This window comes from Cryptotermes secundus, unplaced genomic scaffold (assembly GCF_002891405.2).
Source record: "Cryptotermes secundus unplaced genomic scaffold, Csec_1.0 scaffold166, whole genome shotgun sequence".
Classification (NCBI taxonomy): domain Eukaryota; kingdom Metazoa; phylum Arthropoda; class Insecta; order Blattodea; family Kalotermitidae; genus Cryptotermes; species Cryptotermes secundus.
Genome location: NW_019720562.1, coordinates 620,789 through 642,803, shown reverse-complemented (window position 1 = coordinate 642,803; position 22,015 = coordinate 620,789). Strand labels below are relative to the sequence as shown.

General features: G+C 36.9%; 1 protein-coding gene across 1 annotated transcript in view; it reads right to left on the bottom strand.

Moving 5' to 3' along the window:
* Window positions 1-22,015, bottom strand: part of LOC111868384 (early endosome antigen 1) — a 63,720-nt gene that overhangs the window by 15,144 nt on the left and 26,561 nt on the right. Inside the window, exons 8-13 of the mRNA XM_023858972.2 lie at window positions 20,024-20,277; window positions 18,137-18,284; window positions 15,215-15,445; window positions 10,563-10,925; window positions 7,336-7,548; window positions 4,118-4,303 (exon numbers count right to left, since the gene is read on the bottom strand). Of these exons, the coding sequence (XP_023714740.1) occupies window positions 4,118-4,303; window positions 7,336-7,548; window positions 10,563-10,925; window positions 15,215-15,445; window positions 18,137-18,284; window positions 20,024-20,277 (1,395 nt within the window). The remainder of the gene's footprint in view (window positions 1-4,117; window positions 4,304-7,335; window positions 7,549-10,562; window positions 10,926-15,214; window positions 15,446-18,136; window positions 18,285-20,023; window positions 20,278-22,015) is intronic.

Genomic DNA, 22,015 nt, shown 5'->3' with positions numbered 1-22,015 from the left:
GAAGGAAAGATAGAGGGGCGGATAGAAGTGACAAGAAGACGAGGAAGAAGACGTAAGAAGATGCTGGATGACCTTGGGGACAGAAGAGGATACTGTCATTTGAAGGAGAAAGCTCTAGATCGCATTAAGTGGAGGAATTGTTTTGGAAGAGACTGTGGACCTGTCGTCTTGACAGATTACTGATGATGATGATGATGATTCATTAATAAACTTCATTACAAATAACAAAGAATATTTTCAGATGAATGCGGATATACACAGTTATATCATAAGACACAAACACTGTCTTCACAAACCAATTGCTAACCTCTCATGCTTTCAGAAAAGCGCATATTATGCTGGGATAAACATTTTAATAACCTAACATCTGATCGCAAAGGTCTTATGAATGAAAAGGCACGATTTAAAATAGCACTGAAATGATACTTAAATACACATTCATTCTACTCTGTTGATGAATACCTACTGTCTAGAAAATAACTTATGTATCTTTAAAAAGCCTTGTGTGTAGTCACTGTGTATTCTTGGTTTCTCTTGTGTGAGAACTCCATTGGGTCTGTACATATGTTTTGTATTTATATAACATATTCCACATCCTACAGTCATTTTGACTAACTCTGGATCCATGGAATGCAATGTAATGTAATGGAACTGGTCCTTCTTGAGAAGCTGCCAATTGCATAGCCACTCAAGATCTAACTAGAAATTTATGGAACCTGAAGGTCCATTACCATGTTCACAAGAGCCCTCCACTGGTTCCTACGCAGAGCCAAGTTGATCCAGTCCATACCACCCTATCCTATCTCACTAAGATCCATTCTAATATTATCCACCCACCTAACTCTTGGTCTTCCTAGTGGTCTCTTTCCTCCTGGCTTTCCCACCAATATCCTGTATATATTTCTTATCCCCATTAGTGCTACATGCCCTGCCCATCTCATCCTCCTTGACTTCATCATTCTAATTATACATGGTGAAGAGTACAATTTTAGTGTTCAAATCAAGCTACTTGAATAAATAACTTAAATGAGGATTGCACTAAGTTACTAAATATGGCAAAAAAGGATTATGTGGCTATTACATTTTCTTAATAATCAGGTGCTTGCATTTGTTTGATATTCTGGAACACTGATGTAGGGGGAGGGGGATATGCTGTGACACAAAGCACCAGTTTATTTAACACGTCATGCTGAACAAAATGAGCCACTGATTTCCAGCAAAAGTCAAAGAAAAGAGATAATGTTCAACTCGCCATTTAGACATTTAATTATTCTGACACTATTCTGAACATTCTGTAAGCTGCATAATTATGTTCTGTGGACAAGATGATCTTTCACATAACTGAAATTGAAAAACAGTCTCCTAACAAAATATAATTACCAAAATAATCTGTCTTTACAGGACTCAAAATTACAGAAAGTGACAACAAATACACTAGTATATAGGCCTATGGGCATTCATTACTAACTTCATAAGGATATTTCCAAAAATATATCAGTAAAAAGTAAAGTAAAGGTATCCCTGTAACAGGCCATGGAGACCCATAGGGTTGTGAGATGTTGAGGTTCCCATATTTTCTAGAAAATTGGCTCATAGATGGCGGTGCAAAATTCAGATCTGTGAGGAACCATAAATATTAAAAAAGAGATTTACACAACAAAAAGTAAGAAGAGAAGACTTTAGCGACAGTACATGTGAAAGAATGATAAAACGGTAGACCTGTCTGATTTTCTAAAGAGGACAGATCATTTGTGCGCATTTAGTTGGAGCGTCTGTGACAAAAACTACCATTACCGTTTCTAAGGTCATGTCAGAATACATGAATCAAGCGAAGATAACATCAGTGAAGACAAAAAGTGGGCGAAAATCAACACTGACAGAAAGAGACTGGTGTACATTGGGATCGACCATTTCTAAATATCACACTACTACTATAGCATAGGTGACAGCAGAACTGAACATTTGTCTTGACAACCCCATTTCCACAAAAATTGTCCAACAATAGCTTCACAAAATCGACATTCACGGTATGACTGCAATTGCTAACTCTCCGATTACTGAAAGTAATGCTCAGATTCATAAGGGATGATGTCATGACCATAAAACCCAGACATCAGACAACTGGAAATGTGTGATATAGTCAGATGAGTTGTCCTTCATGCTGTTCCCTATATCTGTAGAACACCCAATGAGCCCTAAAATCTTACATGTCTCAGGGTACATTAAGAATGATTTACTTTTCTTACTTCCATTCAATTATGACCTATGGTTTGGTTTTTTTGGGGTAATTCCCCTTATAGTATTCATATCTTTAGGTTGCAAAAAAAGGCGATTAGAGTTATAATGAACTCTGGGAATAGAGATTCATGTAGGGAATTGTTCAGGGAACTGGAAATTTTACCCCTTCAATCTCAGTATATATTTTCTCTTGCAATGTTCGTGGTTAATAATAAAGATCAATTTAAGTTAAATTCTGAGTTATATAATAGGAATACAAGATATAATAATAAATTCCATTATCCTACACATAAGTTGACTGTATTTCAGAAAGGAGTGTATTACCATGGTATTAAGGTTTTTAATTGGCTTCCTCCTAATATAAGGAACCTGGCTCAAGATGTTAAACATTTTAAAATTGTTTTAAGAAGATTTTTGTTGATGAACTCGTTTTATTCCTTGGAAGAATACTTTGATTGTAAATTTGACTCCAATAATTAACTGTGATTATGGTACTGAATAACGTAATGAGTCTTATATTGTTATTTATATTGTTATTGCTATGTAGTGTTATTTGTATTATCAATGACTAATTCCTTATCCTATATGTAGTGGATTTATAGAATGTAAATAAATGATGATGATGATGAAACCTACAATCCAGAACACCTGGTTCCAACAGTGAAACATGGGGGAGGTTCTGTGATGGTCTGTGGCAGCACTATCATGTTACAGTTTGGTCCCATTACTACCCTTCATGGCCATATCATTGCAAGGGTGTAAGTATGTGGACAGGTTGGGTAATCAGGTGCATCCCATGATCCAGACATTATTTCCAAATAATGATGCAATTTTCCAAGACAACAATGCTGCCATTCACACAGTTGGAACTGTTCATTCATGGTTTGAAGAACATGAAGGCGAACTTCAACATCTTCCCTGGCCAGCACAATCATATCACTGAACCACTCTGGTCAGTTTTGGAGACTACAGTGAGGAACAGATTCCCACCTCAAAACATCTCTAAAGCCATTTGAAGTTGTTCAAGAAGAATGGTATGATATTCCACTAGAGACTGTTCAAAACTTGTATGAGTCCATTCCAAGAATGACCACAGCTCTACTGAAGGCAAAAGGTGGTCCAACACCATATTAATAAAGGAATGTGTACAGTATCTGTAGTGTTTCCATTGTTTGGCCCAACCCCTGTATACATTCCTTCATGAGAATGACATTTTCTGTCGAGGATATTTAAGATCTGTAGTGCTGCTGATACTGACCGAGCAACCGCCGCTTGTTGGCAAAGTTAGTGCCAACTTCAGCAGATTAGTTCGCGTGTGGACTCAAGCCATGGAGTTTAATTTAGTTTTAGTTTTAGTTTTAGTGCTGCAGATACTGAAGCAGCAATTAATAGTGAGAGACAGAATTGATGTCATGAGAAATGAAAGACCACTGAGATAACATGCACTAAATTTCCAACCAGGAATCAACCAGGGTTATGAGGTGGCAAAACAGTACATTTGCTACTATACTAACTTGCCTAAAATTCTAAACTCTGCTTACTCATAAACTAACACTACTATTACTTAAATCCTAAACACTCATTAACTGTGTTTTGACAAGAAACAAACTGCATGTTTCATATCCAATAAACTTACTAATTGCTGAAAACTAGTCTTCTGGAATGTGGCGTCATGTAGTCTAGTAGAAGTTTACCAACATCTGAGGGTACCATGCTACCTTCATCTCCTTGGAGGCAACATGTTACTCCAAAATACCAGCCAATTTCTACCGCTGAAGACAGAGACACCATTATGGCAAATTTCTACGAGACTACATGAAATCACATTCCAGAAGATAGTAATCTTCACAGTCCTGGTAACAGGATCTTAAAGCCTTACCAATTCCTCTTCAGTTGTCTGTTTGGCAGCAGTCACAGCTGACAACTGATTCTGCAGAGCTGAATGTTTCTCATGCGCAGTCTTACTTGCTTCCTCTAAGTTTCTTTCCAGTGTTGCTATTTGTTGCATCATTTCTGACCTTTCATCTAGTAGAACTTTCTTACCTTCTTCAAGTTCTGAAATCATCTACAAGAACAGAAAAACTTAACTTGTATTATCATCACCTTCATCACAGTTGACAATCACATCATCAATATAATTTTACTACATAGTGTAAATGTTACAATGGGCTTCTAAAAGCATGCAGTCTTCAGATGTAAATAAAAAAGTGTAATGCCATGAATTATGATACTGTAACCAACAGTGTAACAAATGTTAAACCCTTAACAGGTTCAACATCTTTACTTCATTCTAAATTCTACTTATACAAAACCACATTTACATGGCCCTTTGTTTCTACCAAAAATTCGAAAATGGTATATGTAACTCATAAATGCATAAATAAATGTGACCTGCCCCTGATGTACATTTCTCCCATTTGCCACCCTCTGAGGCTTCAGCACCCCTTGACTTCCAAAATGAGTGTCTATTTTTGACAAATTTCATTTATCAATCAGCATTTCAATTAGAAACAAACCTTTGTAGTTAATTATATCATATATGCTTAAGTGGTAGAATTAAGAAAACATCTGACTTTTCTAAATACATTTCTGAAGTTCATTCATGGAAGCACTTATCTTAGAGACAGGACAAAACTGAGAGTAGAATCTGAAGGTTCAACACCATTCTTATAGACTGAACATATCCTAAGACAACCAATTTCCATTCACCTGTCACAAGTGCTGTTCTGCTAACTCAGCTGGAAATCATAATACCTGTAATACCTTTGAAATTATGTGACCATAGATTGAAAAGAAAACAAACTGTGATATCATCAATATACTACCAAGGAAACAAAGAAAGGAAAATGCATCCTTGAAAGTACCATTTAAACAGTCTATTCATGACTGATTGATGCCTGTCCGTGATGTATCATACAAAGAACAAAGAACACATACAAACCAGTAGACTCTTTTGATTTTTCATTTATGTCTCTGTACCTAAACAGAAGTCACATATTCAATAGATTCCACCATTAAGCAATGGCAAATAAAATACAGAGATTTGGATGACATCAGTGGTACATAATTAACAGGCATTGGTTATTACATCAGCGCTTTCTCACAATCAGCAAGTTTTGTTTAGATGTGTTATACAGGACATGAAATGTGGGTGCTGCTAACACCAACTCTTACTCAGGAAACTTTTCCCTTAGGTGAACAGGCACTGTTATTCAATTTAATTCAATTTATTTCAAATTCAAAAATAGATCCAGATACAGGCTGGGAAACAACCATTGGATATGGAATGAGTCACAGATCAAAAAACAAACATTCCATTCCCACAGGAACAAGTCAAGGCATTCATAGTATAAAACAAATAAAAAAGAACATATCAACCATATATACAACAAAACACCCCAGTTTACAAAAATAACGCAGAACCAAGACATCTTGTTATAGAACTCTTCAAAGGTTTCAGGTGTCAGTACAAGCTCTTCTTTCATTTTCATTACTCATCTATTATTTCCATAAAATCCAATACTTTATGATGTGGAAAAGTCATATTAGATAAATAAGCAGTACAAAGAACTAAGTCAAGACATAAGAATACAACCAGAATACAATTAATCTTACCGACTAGTATATACAAAAAATTCATCCACAGTATAAAATGGGTGACAACTCAAGAATTTTTTTAATTTTAATTTAAACTGTTTAATATCTTTCTATAATTGCTTCAAATTTAGTGGGAGACAATTGAATAGTTTGATGCCCATATAATATGAGCCTTTTTGATATAATGATAAACGAGTTGGGGGTTGATATAGATTTAGGTTGAATCTGTCTAGTGTCTCTATTATGTATATCAGATACAAAATAATACTGATCCATGCTATCGACCAAAAAAGATAGTAGTAAATAAATATACAAAGATGAAAGAGTAAGAATTTTTAGAGTAGTGAATATCGTTTTACACGAGTTTCTATTACCAGCACCAGTTATTAGTCTTACCACCCTCTTTTGCAAACGAAAGACATTGATGGCGTATGAAGAGTTACACCAAAAAATGCCATATCGAATAACAGAGTGAAAATAGGCATAATAAACCATCAGCAAAGTTTCCTGATTCACAAATGGTTTTATGACTAGGACTGCATAGCACACAGAGCTAAGTTTCGGGATAAGTGAGTCAATATGAGTTTTCCAAGTCAGAGTATTTGCAATATTAACCCCTAAGAACTTTAAATGGTTGAGTTGGGTATTTCCATGTTATCATATACTATCTTTATCTCATGTTCATGAATATTTTTTGTATTAAACTTGACAAATTCAGTTTTAGAAAAGTTTAAGAACAATAAATTAGCATTAAACCGTAATTTTAATTTATTGAGAACTTCAGTCACACTATGCAGGAAAATTAGAGGATCTGGATTGGATATAATCACACTAGTATCATCAGCAAAGAGGACAGGATAGGAAATCCTATTTAATACTAGAGGCAAATCATTACTATAGATCAAGAATAACAGGGGACTCAAAATTGATCCCTGTGGGACACCATGGGATATTAAGCCCCAATTTGAATAGGTATTTAGGTTACTATCATTACCTTGTAATTTAATTCTCTGGAACCTTCCTTTAAGATAAGATGCTATCCATTTATGCATCGGACCCGTAATACCATAGAATTCCAACTTAGATAATAAAATCTTGTGATTGACACAATCAAGGGCCTTTTTCAAATCACAAAATATTCCACCCACATTATGGCCAGCATTTAGGGCAGTTAAGGTAAGGTCAAGCAATCTATTAACGGCCTTTTTAGTGAAAAAATTAATTTGAAATCCAAACTGTTCATTGGCTAAAACACTGTTGACAGTCAAATGATGACATACGTCTTACAAACACCACTCTCTCAAATATCTTCAAAAAGGAAGTCAGTAAGGATATAGGCCTATAATTATTGATAAGATTTTTATCACCATTTTTATATACAGGTTTTCTTATGTGCAGATAGACAGACATTATGAAACTAATGATTTCTGATATTTTAGTAACACACACCTAAAAATATTTACAAGTTATATTTATATTGTGCAATATGTGTTCACTTACGACTTGGCTGTGTTCTAACTTTGACCTTATCTTTTCCACATCTTTCTTCCATTTATCTTCAATCTTCTTTTTATCCTCTTCTACTTCTGCTGTAAGCTCAAAAAGACTAGTTTCCAATGAAGCTTTCTGTACACCCAATACTTGGAGCTGTTCTTCCTTTTCTTTCAAGTTTTCTTTTAATGAACTGAATTCAACAGCTAATTTAGCATTTTCCTTGGAAAGAGGATAAAATAGATATATTGAAATGCACCTACAACATATTTCTATATAATAAGTAACAAAGTGAACAGTATAAGGACCTCACATGAAAATAAAACTTCCAGAAAGTCTGGTATTCTGACAGTGACAGATAATGAAGAACATGACCATAAAGGTAAGACAGGTAAAGTGATCCCCCAGATCCACCACACCTTGCTGCCTTGCTGTATCTTGGGACATGCAGATATTTTATGACTTTGGCAACAGACATAATGCATGTGATTGGCCAGCACCATGCTCCTGCTACCTTTACCACCATGGGAACTTCAAATAGGACTGAAGCTAGAAGGTTCCAAAGTTATCCTGGAGGTAATAAGCAATGAGAAAATTTCCTACTTGCACCTTCCTGCTATCCAACCCACAACCAGCCTACACATACAGTATTTATAACCCACTAAGATACCTGCTGGACTGTGGGAAAAGTACAACAGAACCTGAATTGAAAGACACTGCTATCCCAAATACAGCAATGACTTGCAGAATTCTGTAGCCAAGAAAAGATTAAATTCATTTCCCATTTTGTAAAAACAAACATATTAAGTTACACACAAAAGTATTCTAAGTTAACTGCCAATGATATCTGCATTCTTTTACTGTATTTGTTCCATTAAGCACAGTATATACTTCAATTCCCCTCGTTGGTGTCTCCACCTTATCGTGGTGAGGGAGTTTGAGTATGCCAAGGACCCTGAGAGCTATACCAGTGGTAGCGTAGCTACTGGCAGGGCCTCCCTTGCTGGACAGGTCAAAGGGTAGGCATCAGACGAAGAGAGACACCAAAAACCAAAAACTGATGCCGGAAGCAGCGTCATCAGCAGCGACTTGAAGCACAGAGCAAATGATGCTCGAGATGGTTCAAGTTCATACAGCAACAGAGCGGTTTGAACGGCAGTTGTACTGCGATGTGGAAAGTAAATANCAGAGGGGCGGATAGAAGTGCCCAGAAGAAGAGGAAGAAGACGGAAGATGATGTTGGATGACCTTGGGGATAGAAGAGGATATTTTAATTGAAGGAGAAAATTTAAGATCGCATCAAGTGGAGGAACTGTTTTGGAAGAGACTGTGGACCTGTCGTCTTGACAGATTACTGATGAATGAATGAATGAATACTTCAATTAATTCCATCAGTTGTGTACACACAAATTTTTACAATCAAATTTCTCTACTTTAATACACAGTCAGATCCCACATTTGAAGGGTTAAGCTCCTGAAGATCTTAAAACATGGATATCTGTGAGCCATGAATTTAAGATACATAAAATATTAATACACTGTGTTAGGTATACAGTAAAAGGATGTTAGGCATATTCAATTCCATGGCACAGACAACAGTACAGCGCAAATTCACTTTTTAATGTGGAAGGAAATTTTGGGAAGCTTCACAGTCAATAAAATAAACCTGGATCACAACTAATAATCTGTGGCTGAAAGAAACATGAATAAATAACAATGATCAACAAAAGGTTGACATACAGATAGCTTTCAGGAGATCTATGCTTATTTTTTATACTGATTACGAAATTGAATATGGAATTTGTGTATCACTTGCAGTTTTGGATTGACACGTGAATTTTGATTATTTAGGAATCAGATATGAATAAAAATAGGAGGATGGAAAAATATGCTGCTTGTTCCTCCTCTGCTTTCTACAGTTCTGAAAACTACCACTTGCATGTTCACCTTTAGGTCATATCTTACTTGTTCAGTTTTTTTATACAGGTTATATGTTGACATTAGTTAGTTATTTGCTTGATACTGATCAGTGAACTGTGTGTATTTGCTGTTGTAGTATGAGGTAAATAAAGTGATTTTCCTGGTGAAACCAGGCCTCAACTGAGAAGAATGTCCAGTCTGACATGTGAGCATCATTATCCACTATTTCCAGAAACCATTTGCAGTAATGTCTTTGGTTGTCACAGTCTGGTGGCAACAGAAGATATATGACATGCACTTTGCATGGAAACATTTGTAATTTCTTCACTGCTTAATGACAAGCACTGTAGGACATTCTTGTTTTCTGAGGAAGTCCCCACATTCAACAGTGCAGGCTTGCTGTCAGTCTCACTAACCTGTGCTAACAGTCCTTAACGACAACAGTGGCCAGGGTAACATGCTTCACAACATTCAGATTCCATGCCTCACTGAACACTTTCACAAGATGCCAAATTACAGATTTTGTGTGTGCTTTACAACATCAAAGCTGCTGTCAGAAAAAACTATGCGCGGTTATATACCACTCAGTTTTCATGTAACATTCCACCATGAACATGTTCTCCTGTACACTAATCAACCATATTTATTTACTGCTTGCACTCTGTATGTCCATTTATGGCATCACCTCCTACTGACAGATGACAAGATTCATGCAGGCAATAATGAGTGGTACTTCTAAATTTCATATTTATAGCACTCTTTTACACAGAGTTATTCAAATTTTCACGATTTCTAAATAAAAAAATAAAAAAGATCAAAACGAACTGAATCCCAATGCCTGCTGGACAGAAAACTGCTGAGTCATGCAGGCATACAATTGAACATGCATGAACTCACCAGTGTTTTCAGCCGCACTACAAAGACGTGAATTCAGTACTTGTCACATTCTCTGTATAGTTCATTCACATCATGGCCAGATTTAATAATTTTAAAAAGTCTGAACAAGACATGAGGCACACATTATATGCATTTGTGTAGACAGATAGAAACTGGCAGGACAGAATGTGTTAACACCAATATTCCCACATTCAGTACATCAAGGCTGTTCAAATACTGTTATATTTTAATTAAAGTTGATCACATTTCAGATTGGTGTTAGAAAACATTTCATAATGAAAACATGAATCTCATATTAATCATATATCTAAGTACTTGGTTCATAATTTACATGTACCAAACACTGCCAATTTATTGGCCCCAATTAATGGTAGTAACAGTGTACAGGTAGCACAAAGAAGTGACAACATGAAACTTACCTCCCTCAGCTGTGAGCCATAAACAGTCTTGACCTCAACTTCTGCACACAAATCTGCCACTTGAGAAACAGATTCCTTTAGTTTTAATTCTGTTGCAACAAGATTTATGTTGAGTTGATCAATTTTTGATTCCTGCTCCCTGAGTTTATCCTCTAATGACTTATTTTCTACTTCAAGTTCATCTAATCTTCTTTCATATGTTTGCAAAATGTCATTCATATTGTCAATTTTTTCACTGCAACGAGTTATTGATGAAGACTTTTCTTGCAACAGACACTCCAAATCATGAATCTTTTGATCACACACATCTTTCTCACTTTTAAGATGATCACTGGAAGAACGAAGTACTTGCAGAGCATTTTCCTATTAAAAACAGAGGCAAAAGAAATGTGTACTATCTCATATAGATGTACAAATTCCTACATGAACTTAAATGCTGGAATGTGTGTTTAAATTTGAGTTCAACTTCAAACTCTTAATTCTTTTATACACAGAAAACTCCCTGTTATCAGGAATGTACTGGGGATGGGGTATGGTAATTATATCCAGTTGTATAAGGAAAGCTCTTAAAAAACTCATTTTTCACATAATTTCTGCCTTGTTAAGTTCTGATATTTTTGTTCTTCGTTTCAAAATCAAAATAACAAGTTTTCACTTCAGTTCTTGTGCATGTGTTTTCTCGGGAGATACAGTGGATTGGTGGGTGAAAGATTTAAGACATACTGAAATGTGATAACAAAATCAACTAACCGCTCCTGTAATTGTGTATCACTACAACTACAATGGCACCTGCATAAAGCACTCAGCTACCAGCACCTGGGATAGCTACTGCATGGCAGGTGAACATATACATGCTGCAACTCTGTTTCTGAAGTAACTTTATAAAATGGTGCATTTTCTTTGAAAATTCTGGTGGTTGCATAAAATTTCCAGATGCTTGGTTATCAAATAACCCTGAGTTTACTGTATTGAGACTGTGATTCCTATATATTTCAGGCTGAAAGACCTGTAAATCCAAACACAATAACCTTGAAAGCATACACGAAAGCATACACAGCAGGATATAATGCTAGGAATACTGCTCAAATGAGAACACAAGACCCTTCTTTCATCAGTTTCTTAACCCTTCAGCGTGGGCATTTAAATATCGCTGTTGTGGGGCCTCCTGCGGTAGTATTTTTTAATTGCTCATTTAAATTTTTCTCTAAATTATATTATGTATCATAACTTTTGAACTATATGAGATATAATTATGAATTTTTCACTGAAACCATCTTAAAAGATGGTTTTATAATCTTACCTTATAATATGAGGACCCTGTATCTGAGCGATGGAAGCAAGTGGATTAGAAGTTGAGTTTCGTATTGTATTTCTTGAAACGTCCATCTAAACACAAACCTGCCTCACATTCACTACACCAATATATAGATTCTTCCCTTTTACCATGTTTTGCACACCACACATCTCTTTTGAGGCTTTGCCTTTTTTCCTATGGCTGGAATACGCTCCAGGAAATGTCGTTCTGTGAGTCTTTCAGGCAGCGGCTCAACTGATGGATGGCCGTATATAGGACGAAGAACACCAGAACCGTGTTTTTCCATGAGACCTTGTGCTAGTGAAAGTCTCAACTTTAGTGTGTCCATGTTTTTGTTATTTGGGAGACACCGATATATGACCATTGCGTTATGTATTGCTACACTGAGTAGCCTTTTGAACAACCTCTGATACCACTTTATTATTATTATTATTATTATTATTATTATTCTTGGAGGGGGTGGGTTTCCCCATGCACCATGACCAGTGGTCTACTGTACGTCCCCCTGTAATATTCTACCAGTCTCTATACCCTACCGATACTGGTACGTGCCATCAGTCCTGACTCAGCCAGCGAGTTCGGCCTCTACTGGCTCAGCGGTATCTAGATGTTTCCCCCATCTACCAGAGGCATTAGAGACTATTGTTGGGCAGGAAATGTCCTTAATAATTTGGCTCAGAGGCCTCCTTGAGGCATGACGTTCTTTTACGTGCCATAAAGCTACCACACGGGACCCACGGCTTAAAGTCCCTCCTGGAGGACTTGTTCCCTGAATTTTTCCGCCCTTAAAAATTCCACAACCTCCGCCAGGTTTGAACCCATGTACCTTGAGTCATGAGGTGGGAACATTACCCCTAGACTACGGAGGCCGCTTCTGATACCACTTAGTACTCTTCTTTTGTTCAAGCAAGTACGGCTGTAGCATTTGATCCTTCAGATCCACTCCCAGCATGTTTCTGTAGTAATCACAAACAGCTTTATTCACGCATATCATCTTTGTGGTATGTTGATATCACAGTCACTCGCTGATACTACTGCGAGGTCACGCGTTTATTTTTAGACTGACTGGCAGAGCTGCAGGAAATTGAATGTTATGTTTATACGAACAGAGAGCACATTCTTTTCACAACAGCCCAGTGCAATCATCATCACACTGACGTGGTTCATTCCATATTTATGGGCCTTCAAAATTAAGCTTACAGCTCGGCATGCTGTGTACAGCAAACCGCAGGTAGGACCATTTAAATACCAACGTACCATGTACGGCAAACCATGCTGAAGGGTAAATTATATCATTACATACATATATACATATCCTTTATTTTCCATAAATATCCGTATGGGCAACAGACCCAGGATGTAGAAATAGTCATGTAAATTCATAAAGCACGCTCCTATATATCAAAATCTATGTACCGGAAGGTACTAATCGATAATACAATTCATAGGTAGTACAGACTGGTGACAGAGATGAAGCACACATACAGAGCCTTGTAACTGCAATATTATGATATGGGGCACAAAAGTTACTGGACTAATCTCTCTTTTTAATGGAGTGAAAAAATCCAAAATTTTATAGCAATAAAAAATATTTATCATTCACTGTTGGCAGCATTATAAGAGGTAGTTGTGCTTGTGGTTAATTTTATTCAGTAAACCTTGTTCGTGTGTTTAACACAACAATTGGTTGTGACATTTTAGAATAATAATTTAACGTTCAATTCTGTGTGAAAATTTGGAAGATTAGCAGCTACATCAAGAGAACATGGGAGGTGAGTCAGCCGAGTAATGGAAAAAATTCCATTTACTTGTAGAGCACAATGTGCTTGCACAATATCATATTAAAGAATACAGTGATCTGGCCAAAGATTTGTTGTCTCCACCTAAGTGTCTCAGGTATCAAAGAACTTACACTCACTAAACATCTGGTCCACAGTCTGACCAACAGAAACAAATTCTCAATGGAAAATTCACTGAAAGTCAAAAAAGCAAATAAACACCATATTCACTTCTGACTCTGACAAGTTTGATGAGCTAGCAGATTTCCATTAGTGACTTTGCCAATGAGCCTCTGGATCATACTGAAAAAATCTATGATTCATTATCAGCAATGACATGCCTAACAGGATTGTCCTGTCTTGAACACCATAAAGGAGGTTAGAAGAATACCTTTCATATCAATTTCTGAATGTTAGTCAAAATGTTCAGAACCATTTTTGCAAAAATCTTTTCAGATGTGTCACTAAAACACATCATTTCTGTCACATCTTTGAATGTTCTGTCATTAATATAGCATTCATTCTTCCAATAATTTAAACAAATATTTTCACTCTCTTGACAAAGTTATATTGATGCCATACAGTCTAAGTTACAGACAGCAACATTAAATAAAAATAAAAAAAAAATTATCAGTTACAGAACAGTAATCACATCTTTCTTCATTCAAGTTTTCTCCACCTTCTCAGAATCTGTGAAACCATTCAAAGGCATGTGTTCTTCATATAACCCCACTTCAATAGCACACTTTCAAGATCGTGTACAACTCTATCCAAGTTTCACACAAAATTAGAAACAAATATGTTCTTCTAAAAAATGTCCACCAATTCTATGATGAAAACACATAAACGATTTAATAAGTGATCACTGGATGAAACAAACCACCATCACATATACAAGCACTTACAATACAACAACCAAAAAGTCATAAAAATGTTTTTCACAGATAGTAAATTTCTTGTGTCAGCAAAGAAAAATTAAATCTGGAAATCTTGGTCATACATTGCAATGATGGGATCACTTGTTACATAGTCAGTTGATGACTGCAGTAAATTGCATACTCAAGGACAATCATAAAGGGAGTGAGGCAATGAAGAGTCTAAGGAATGATGGAAACTAATGGCCAAACAGTCTGTAAGAGCTAACAATATGACAATGCAGTAGTAAGAACACTAAGACAGTAGGGGTGACTGATCATAACCCCTCAAAATTAGGTTAGCAGTGAGATTTCACTTAAAATCTTTGGAAAAACATTCCATAGGCATATGGTCAAGTGATCCACTGTAACCAACTGGCATGCTAATGGCACAGAAAGATGCCTTGAAGCCGCATTTATGATCACCTGTTATTGCTTGTAGGTGAACTGAAGAGAACTACCATGGAAGTTACATAGTATTTTTTTAAGTTGGTTATTTAATGATGCTGTCAGTACCAATAGGCTAGAAGTCATAGGTTTATATCTCAATGTTGACATAAAACACAATGCAATGGAATGCTTCAAATCATATAATTTGTTTACATTTTATGCATACTACATTGTCCAAAAAATTAAAAACCTCACCTTCTTATTTAAGTCATCTGTTAACCTGACGACCTCTTTTTGCAATTCTTGAAGTTCAGTACTCAGAGAGTGTATCTTGTTTTCATGATTACCAAGTTGTAATACCATGCCTTTATTACTTTCTTCTAAGTCATGGACTTGAGCTGTTGCACCTTCCAGTTTTGTTGACATATCTTTCGCATACGTGGCATGGTACTGCATCTGCTCTTTCAACTCCTTATTCAGTAGCATCTGTAACAAATGCCCCAAAATTCATCCATAACAGCAATACATATAATTATGTGATAGAAGCTTTTTCAGTGGCCATGGTTTTAGGTTGTTCTACAGCCATCCTATCTGGTACAGACTCCTGGTGTGAAACATTTTTTACAGTTGTTCTACAGTCTTTCTTTGTCAGCCATCTTGTGTAAACTAATGCATGAGCTGGAACAGTGCAACATCAGCAAGCTGGGCAAGAGTAAGAACTAATTTCCATGATCCGGCTGCACCAGAGCTCAGGAGGTTAGGCACTGGCTTCCCACCGTGGCAGCCCTTGCTCAAGCCCGGGTCTGGTCTTGTGGATTTGTGGTGGACAAAGTGGTGCTGGGGCAGGTTTTCTGATTACTTCAGTTCCCCCTGCGAATCTTCATTCCACCAACTGCTCCACAATTATCATCATCAGGGGCTGGTACAATAGGCCAGTAATGGCCACAGTATGAAGCGGACTCAGTCTCATCACTGATTTCCAACATCTACTGTAAGTATTACCATGTTACGAAACATCATTCATTGCATGGCTGAATATTTAATACTAAATCAAATACTGGATCATTTCATGTGCCACCCTGTACTATGGCCTAGTATGGAAAACCAAACCATAATTACAAAGGTCTTCACAGTGTGCACCACTGGTGTTGCAATTCTGTTTCTCATGGTATATTCATTTGAATAGATTTCATTGTGTTTACAACTTCATAATTGATGTTTTTCTAGCCAACAGTTAATGTTCTCAATTTCAGTCATCCACAGTGTGTATATGTTTTGAGGAGGAAGTACAAATTGAGTTCAAAGCACACATCTGTTATCAATGAATCTACCAGAGTTATACCCTACGATCACAAGATGTAGCTAAAATACATTTGTGTGCTTAGATTGGAAGTTGTTTCATTAGACACTTCCTTGGAATGTGTTTCATTTCTAAATACCAGATGGCAGCCAGAGCCAGGACTGTATATTACAGGCGTGCAGGGTTCAGACATATACATGTGATGACATATTTAAACTAAAATGGTTGTCAGTGATGAAAGTAGCATATTATTTGAGAACAAGGCTAAAAGTATTGCATTCCAAAATCTAGATTTTCATATAAGGGGTACATAGATGATAATACACATATATGAAAATGATAATCAGTCTTTCAAACAGTTTTCCCACCCCATAATTTTATAATGAAACATGGTAAAGATATTGAATTTTAAATAAAAATATTGTGATGCATTGTGCTATGGAGGACATCCCCTCCCCTGCCAGTGGTGACATGGTGGCATCGGAGCGCAATCGCTACTACGGTAACAGGCCAGTCAACACTCTGCCCCCCTCCCCCGTGGTGACTTGGCAGAGGAGCGGCTGTATCAGGCAACCATTGCCACAGTGACGTGGCTGGGGATGCCGCGGTTACTGCACAGCAGGAAACAACTCTTGACAGCATTGCCCAGCAACACCTGTAAACAGGCGACATGGCAACAGGGAAGCGAGGCGCTTTCCGTTGTCTGGCTGAGGGTTTATAATAGAACTACACTGCCTAAGGAGTAGTTAGTTAGTTATTAGAGAGGGTGGGTTTCCCCATGCACTTAGACCTGTAGTGGTCCATTGTGCTTCCCTCTATGATTTCTACCAGCCTCTATATCCTGCCGGTATTGGTGTTTACCATCAGTCCCACCCAGCCAGCGAGACCGGCTCTACTGGCTGAGAAGTGTCTATAATGCTTCCCCCATCTACCGGAGGTATTAGTGACTGCTGTCCGGCGGCAAACGTCCGCAATTTTGCTCAGTGACCTCCTTTGGAGGTATGACGTTCTTTTACGTGCCGTAAAGCTACGACACGGGACCCATGGCTTAAAGTCCCTCCCGGAGGACTTGTTCCCTGAATTTTTCTGCCCTTAAAAATTCGACGACCTCCGCCGGGTATTTGAACCCGCGTACTACGAGTCATGAGGTGGGAACGTTACCTCTAGACTATGGAGGCCGCTGCCTAAGGAGTAAGTTGAAATGGAACAGTCGCCGAGTTCAGTTGTAGAGAACGAATCATGAACACGGAAAGAAGAATACCGGAACGTGTGATTAGAAGTGATAGTGTGAGAAGTTATTGGGAGTGTGTAATACAGTGACACTGGTATAGCTCCCATATTGTACTGTGAATAAGTGAAGACCATTGAAGACAGAGTGAACAGATTATTGTGCAGGGTTTATAAATTGTGAAAACCCGCAACTGTGTTATCAGTAATGGTAGTTGCGACCTGTAGGTTGTTAAATAAACCAATTAACAATCTGAACTGCGTCTTCAGTGACAAAACATGTTACAATATGAAACCTCTAAAATTAAATGGTTGTGGTAACAAATTTAAGTATCAAGGGACTTTTAACATGTCACTGTGGGAGAGATAACAGTCTGGAATATATGCACATAACTACTTAATGAAAATATACAGATCAAATTGGTTATCCCATGTACACAAAATACCTGAAGAGGGAATACTATGGAACTGTACTATCTAAGCATAAAATCTTCTTAAGCAATGAATCACAACTATTACAAGCAAAAGCCAAATGTTTCACGTTCTGTCTCCAACCTGATGAAGATGATCACCCAAGAAGACTTATAATTTCTCAAAACATAAGAACAAAATGACAATGAAAGGGCAACAGACTCTCTGAAAGGTGTTACCTTCTCCTGTGACAGCTGCTGGATGGCAGTGCTGGCACCTTCACCTGCTTCAATTTGAACAAGAAGTTCTGCACGTTCTGATTCTAATCTTGCAATTTCTTCTTTCTTGTGCAACACTTCTCTTTCTGCCTCCTTAATCTTCTCATGCCTTCAAATATTACACTGCATTACAAAACTACATTCCTTTAACAGATATCATACATAAAAGCTACTCCCCATCCATCTTCATGGTGTGGTGCTTAATTAAGCAAAGGGAAAACTTCACCTTTTATACATAAAATTCAGTATTATACATTCTGAATAATGAAAAACAGAAGTGTACCTATGAGATAAATCTGACTCTTTTTTTATCCTAACAAAAATGACCATATACATGGGGTTTTCTCAAGAAGAGTTCTTAACTGATATATTTTCCCCAAAAAACCCTTACTACAAAAATTACACTCACATGATGAGTTTGGAGGCCACTGACTTAAAATTACTGTAAAATAATTTTGTTTCTGGACATTAGGAACTAACTCTATCAACTGGGTTAAACTCAGTAGGTTCCACCTGAGCACGGAGACAGAATCCAGCCTCTGAAACAATATAATAAAAAAAAACAAGGCAAAGGATAATGTCCAGAAACACAATAACTATATTAATATACCACCATCACAAACTTCTAGATCTTATTAAAATGTCTGTTTTCACACATTTATCCATTCAAACTGCTTACAATAGACTCCAAAACACTCAGCAAGGCTGGCTGATATACTGTAGACTTTGGTTAGGAAGGGTAAAGTTAGGTTCTCATTTTATTTTTAACACCCTGTATCCAGAGAAGAGAGGCCATGCCATAGCTCAAGTGGTTAGTTGCTGGCTTCCCACTGCGGCAGCCCGGGTTCGATCCCTGGTCTGTTCAAGTGGGATTTGTGGTGGACAAAGTGGCACTGGAGCAGGTTTTCTCTGAGTACTTTGGTTTCCCCTGCCAATCTTCATTCCACCAATTGCTCCACAATCACCCTCACCTATCATCTGGGGCTGGTACAACAGGCCAGAAGTGGCCACAGTACAAGGGACTTAGTCCCACCCCACTAGCAATAAAAAAAATCTGTAGAAGAGGGAGGTTGCATTACCTCATATATAACAGGACAACAGTGCCTGGAGGAAGTCTCAGGGAGGAGCTACGAAGTGAAACGGCAGTAGGACATGTATCAGGTTACTAATATACAATGTATAATGGTCACAATTATTATAGCAATTGGCCATGGCATCCCTCTTTTGCATATTATATACATGTACACACACAGGCACATGAGCACATGTGCATACACACAAAATGCTTGTTATTATTCAATTTACAATTCTGCTACCATTTCATCCAAAATCCAAAAATACACACATACCCAGCAGGCCCAGCAGTATAACATATGCAGTCACAGGAGTAAGACACAACACAAAGCACAATACACGTGAAAGTAGGAAGAATACTCAGACAGAAGAAGATAGGTGTGACTCGCGTACTGAAATACGACATAAGGATAACAAATCCTGAACAGTTTTAACATTTTTAATATTTAAAATTTAGCAATATATATGACGAATATATATTTTAGTTATTTTAGTATAAAGACAACAGGGCATGCAATGCAGTAGTTCAACGTACATCGAAAAGCACCTGAAGATGGCACTTTAGTGCCGAAACATGTAGTGCAAGAGAGAAGAGTAAGGTGAATAAATGTATGCACTGTAAGACGGTCAGAATAAATCATGAAATGAACATCTGCTTTTATAATATTCAGGCAGAATACTCCAGAATTCTGCCACATTTTTACACTGAATGCAGATGTAACATCATACAAAATTATAAATCTCCTACTTAAAATGATTAATTGGCTAACTTACAGAGATGAATTTGACTTCTCTAGTTCTTCACAGACTTTTGATTTGTGTGTCAGTTCACTCTTTAATATGTCTTTCTGTTTGTAAAGAGCATCAAGGCGTGATTGTGCTGATTTAATACCTTCCTCTTTTTCTTCTCTCTCTTTAAGAGCAGCATCATACTTTGCTTTGATCTCTTCAGCTTGCTGAAGCAATATATTTATTTCATTGGCTCCATTCTGCTGCAGTTTCTGTACTTGATCTCTCTCCCTCTTCATCTAAGAAAGCACAGGAATTTGGAGGAAAATAAATTACTTCCATAAACACAAAGTTACTTCATACAGTTCTGAATGTATCTCTCCAGTGAATCTTTCTGTGACATGAATGAAATATACTTTTGTATGTCTACATGGTGTAACAAATTCAATGAAAATAAACCTATCCTTCCCTTTCTTAACACTTTAAGCTAAACCACCTGCAGCTTCTACACACTTAAATTATGTTACCATGAAATATGAAAGAAAGTAATGTCTTTCAAACATAGCATAGGAAGGATCACACATACTCTTCTTTTGCAAATAAGCTTAGTAGGTGTAAGTTATGATAACAATAACTATTCCCTGTCATGAATAATGAAGGTCCTGAATGGAATTAGTATAGCAGCACTGCTCTATGTGTGTATTTGGAAAAGTGCTCAGTCTTAATCTCATCTAGGAAGTCAGTTGTCCTGACTGAGAATGTGTAGTTTTCCTCATTCTCTCTAGGCAGACACTTTGGTAGTACCTCAATGAGACCAAGATTGCTTCTTTGTATACCGTTTCCAGTTCATCATTCTTCAGTCATCCCATTCAACACTATACAGCCAAGGTATTCTGGGCATTGTAAAATAACCCTCCCAGAAATAGTAAAAGGGTGATCATGGTCTGTTTTGAAGCTAACACAGCATCATTTCCCAGGTCTATTGAACGAAATTTTAAGATTCATAACAGTCTCAGCTTCAAAAAACAAACACTGTACCTAGTCATAACTGAACACAGAACAAATCATTTATTGCAATATACTAAAAGAAAATTATCTGGCATTATTATTTGAGCTAATGAAAGTTGCCTATATCTGACCTCATAGTCTGCATGCAATAAATATTAGGACATAATTCTGATACTTCATCAAGGTTAAATAAATGAAATGTAATGCTTTCCAGGTTCTATTGCTATGTAGTATTGGAACAAGATTCTAAACATACTGTGATGAGTTAATAAATGAAAGGTGTGGATTCTATTCTAAACTGAATGTGGAACAAAACACAAATATGCAATGTAAGCAACATTAAATAATAAAATACAAATATAGAATTACTACAAACTATGCATTACTTTGTGAAATAAATATTCTAAAGTGGAACAAACACATTTTATATGTCAGCACTACAGATCCAATCATGAACTTAAATAAGCATTTCCCAAAGTAGAAGCAACTGTAAAGAATTATCAGGGGTCTAATTATAATAAATACAATTATGAGGCTGCATTAAAGCAATTACAAAAATGCAATTTGAAAACCAAGTACTTCATGGATATCATTAAGGTCCATTAATATTTATTTTTTTAAACTCTTACATAAAATATTTACAGCGTCTGGGTATTCACATCAAGAGAGCCACAAATTAAAAGAGTTCTGAAACCACTGACCTAAAGACAAATAATTTTCCCATCAGCACTTTGGCACTAAGTTCTTTTTATTTAATGTATTAAGAAGGCTCATTCCTTTGTTTATGGCCTTATTAGCACCTGTTCGCTAGGCAAAACACTGACAAGTGTTTGGCCTCCCTCCAAGAAAATAAACTGCTATCACGTGATGTAACTGGAAGTTCTGTCCACATTAAAAAAATGTTATCAGTAAAACCACTTTAATCACTTCATTTACAACAGTCACTAAAAGTGGTGTCCTCCAATAATGACACCCATTCGCTCAAATGTAACAAATTTTATAACACATGCTGAAGTGTACCCTCCATCA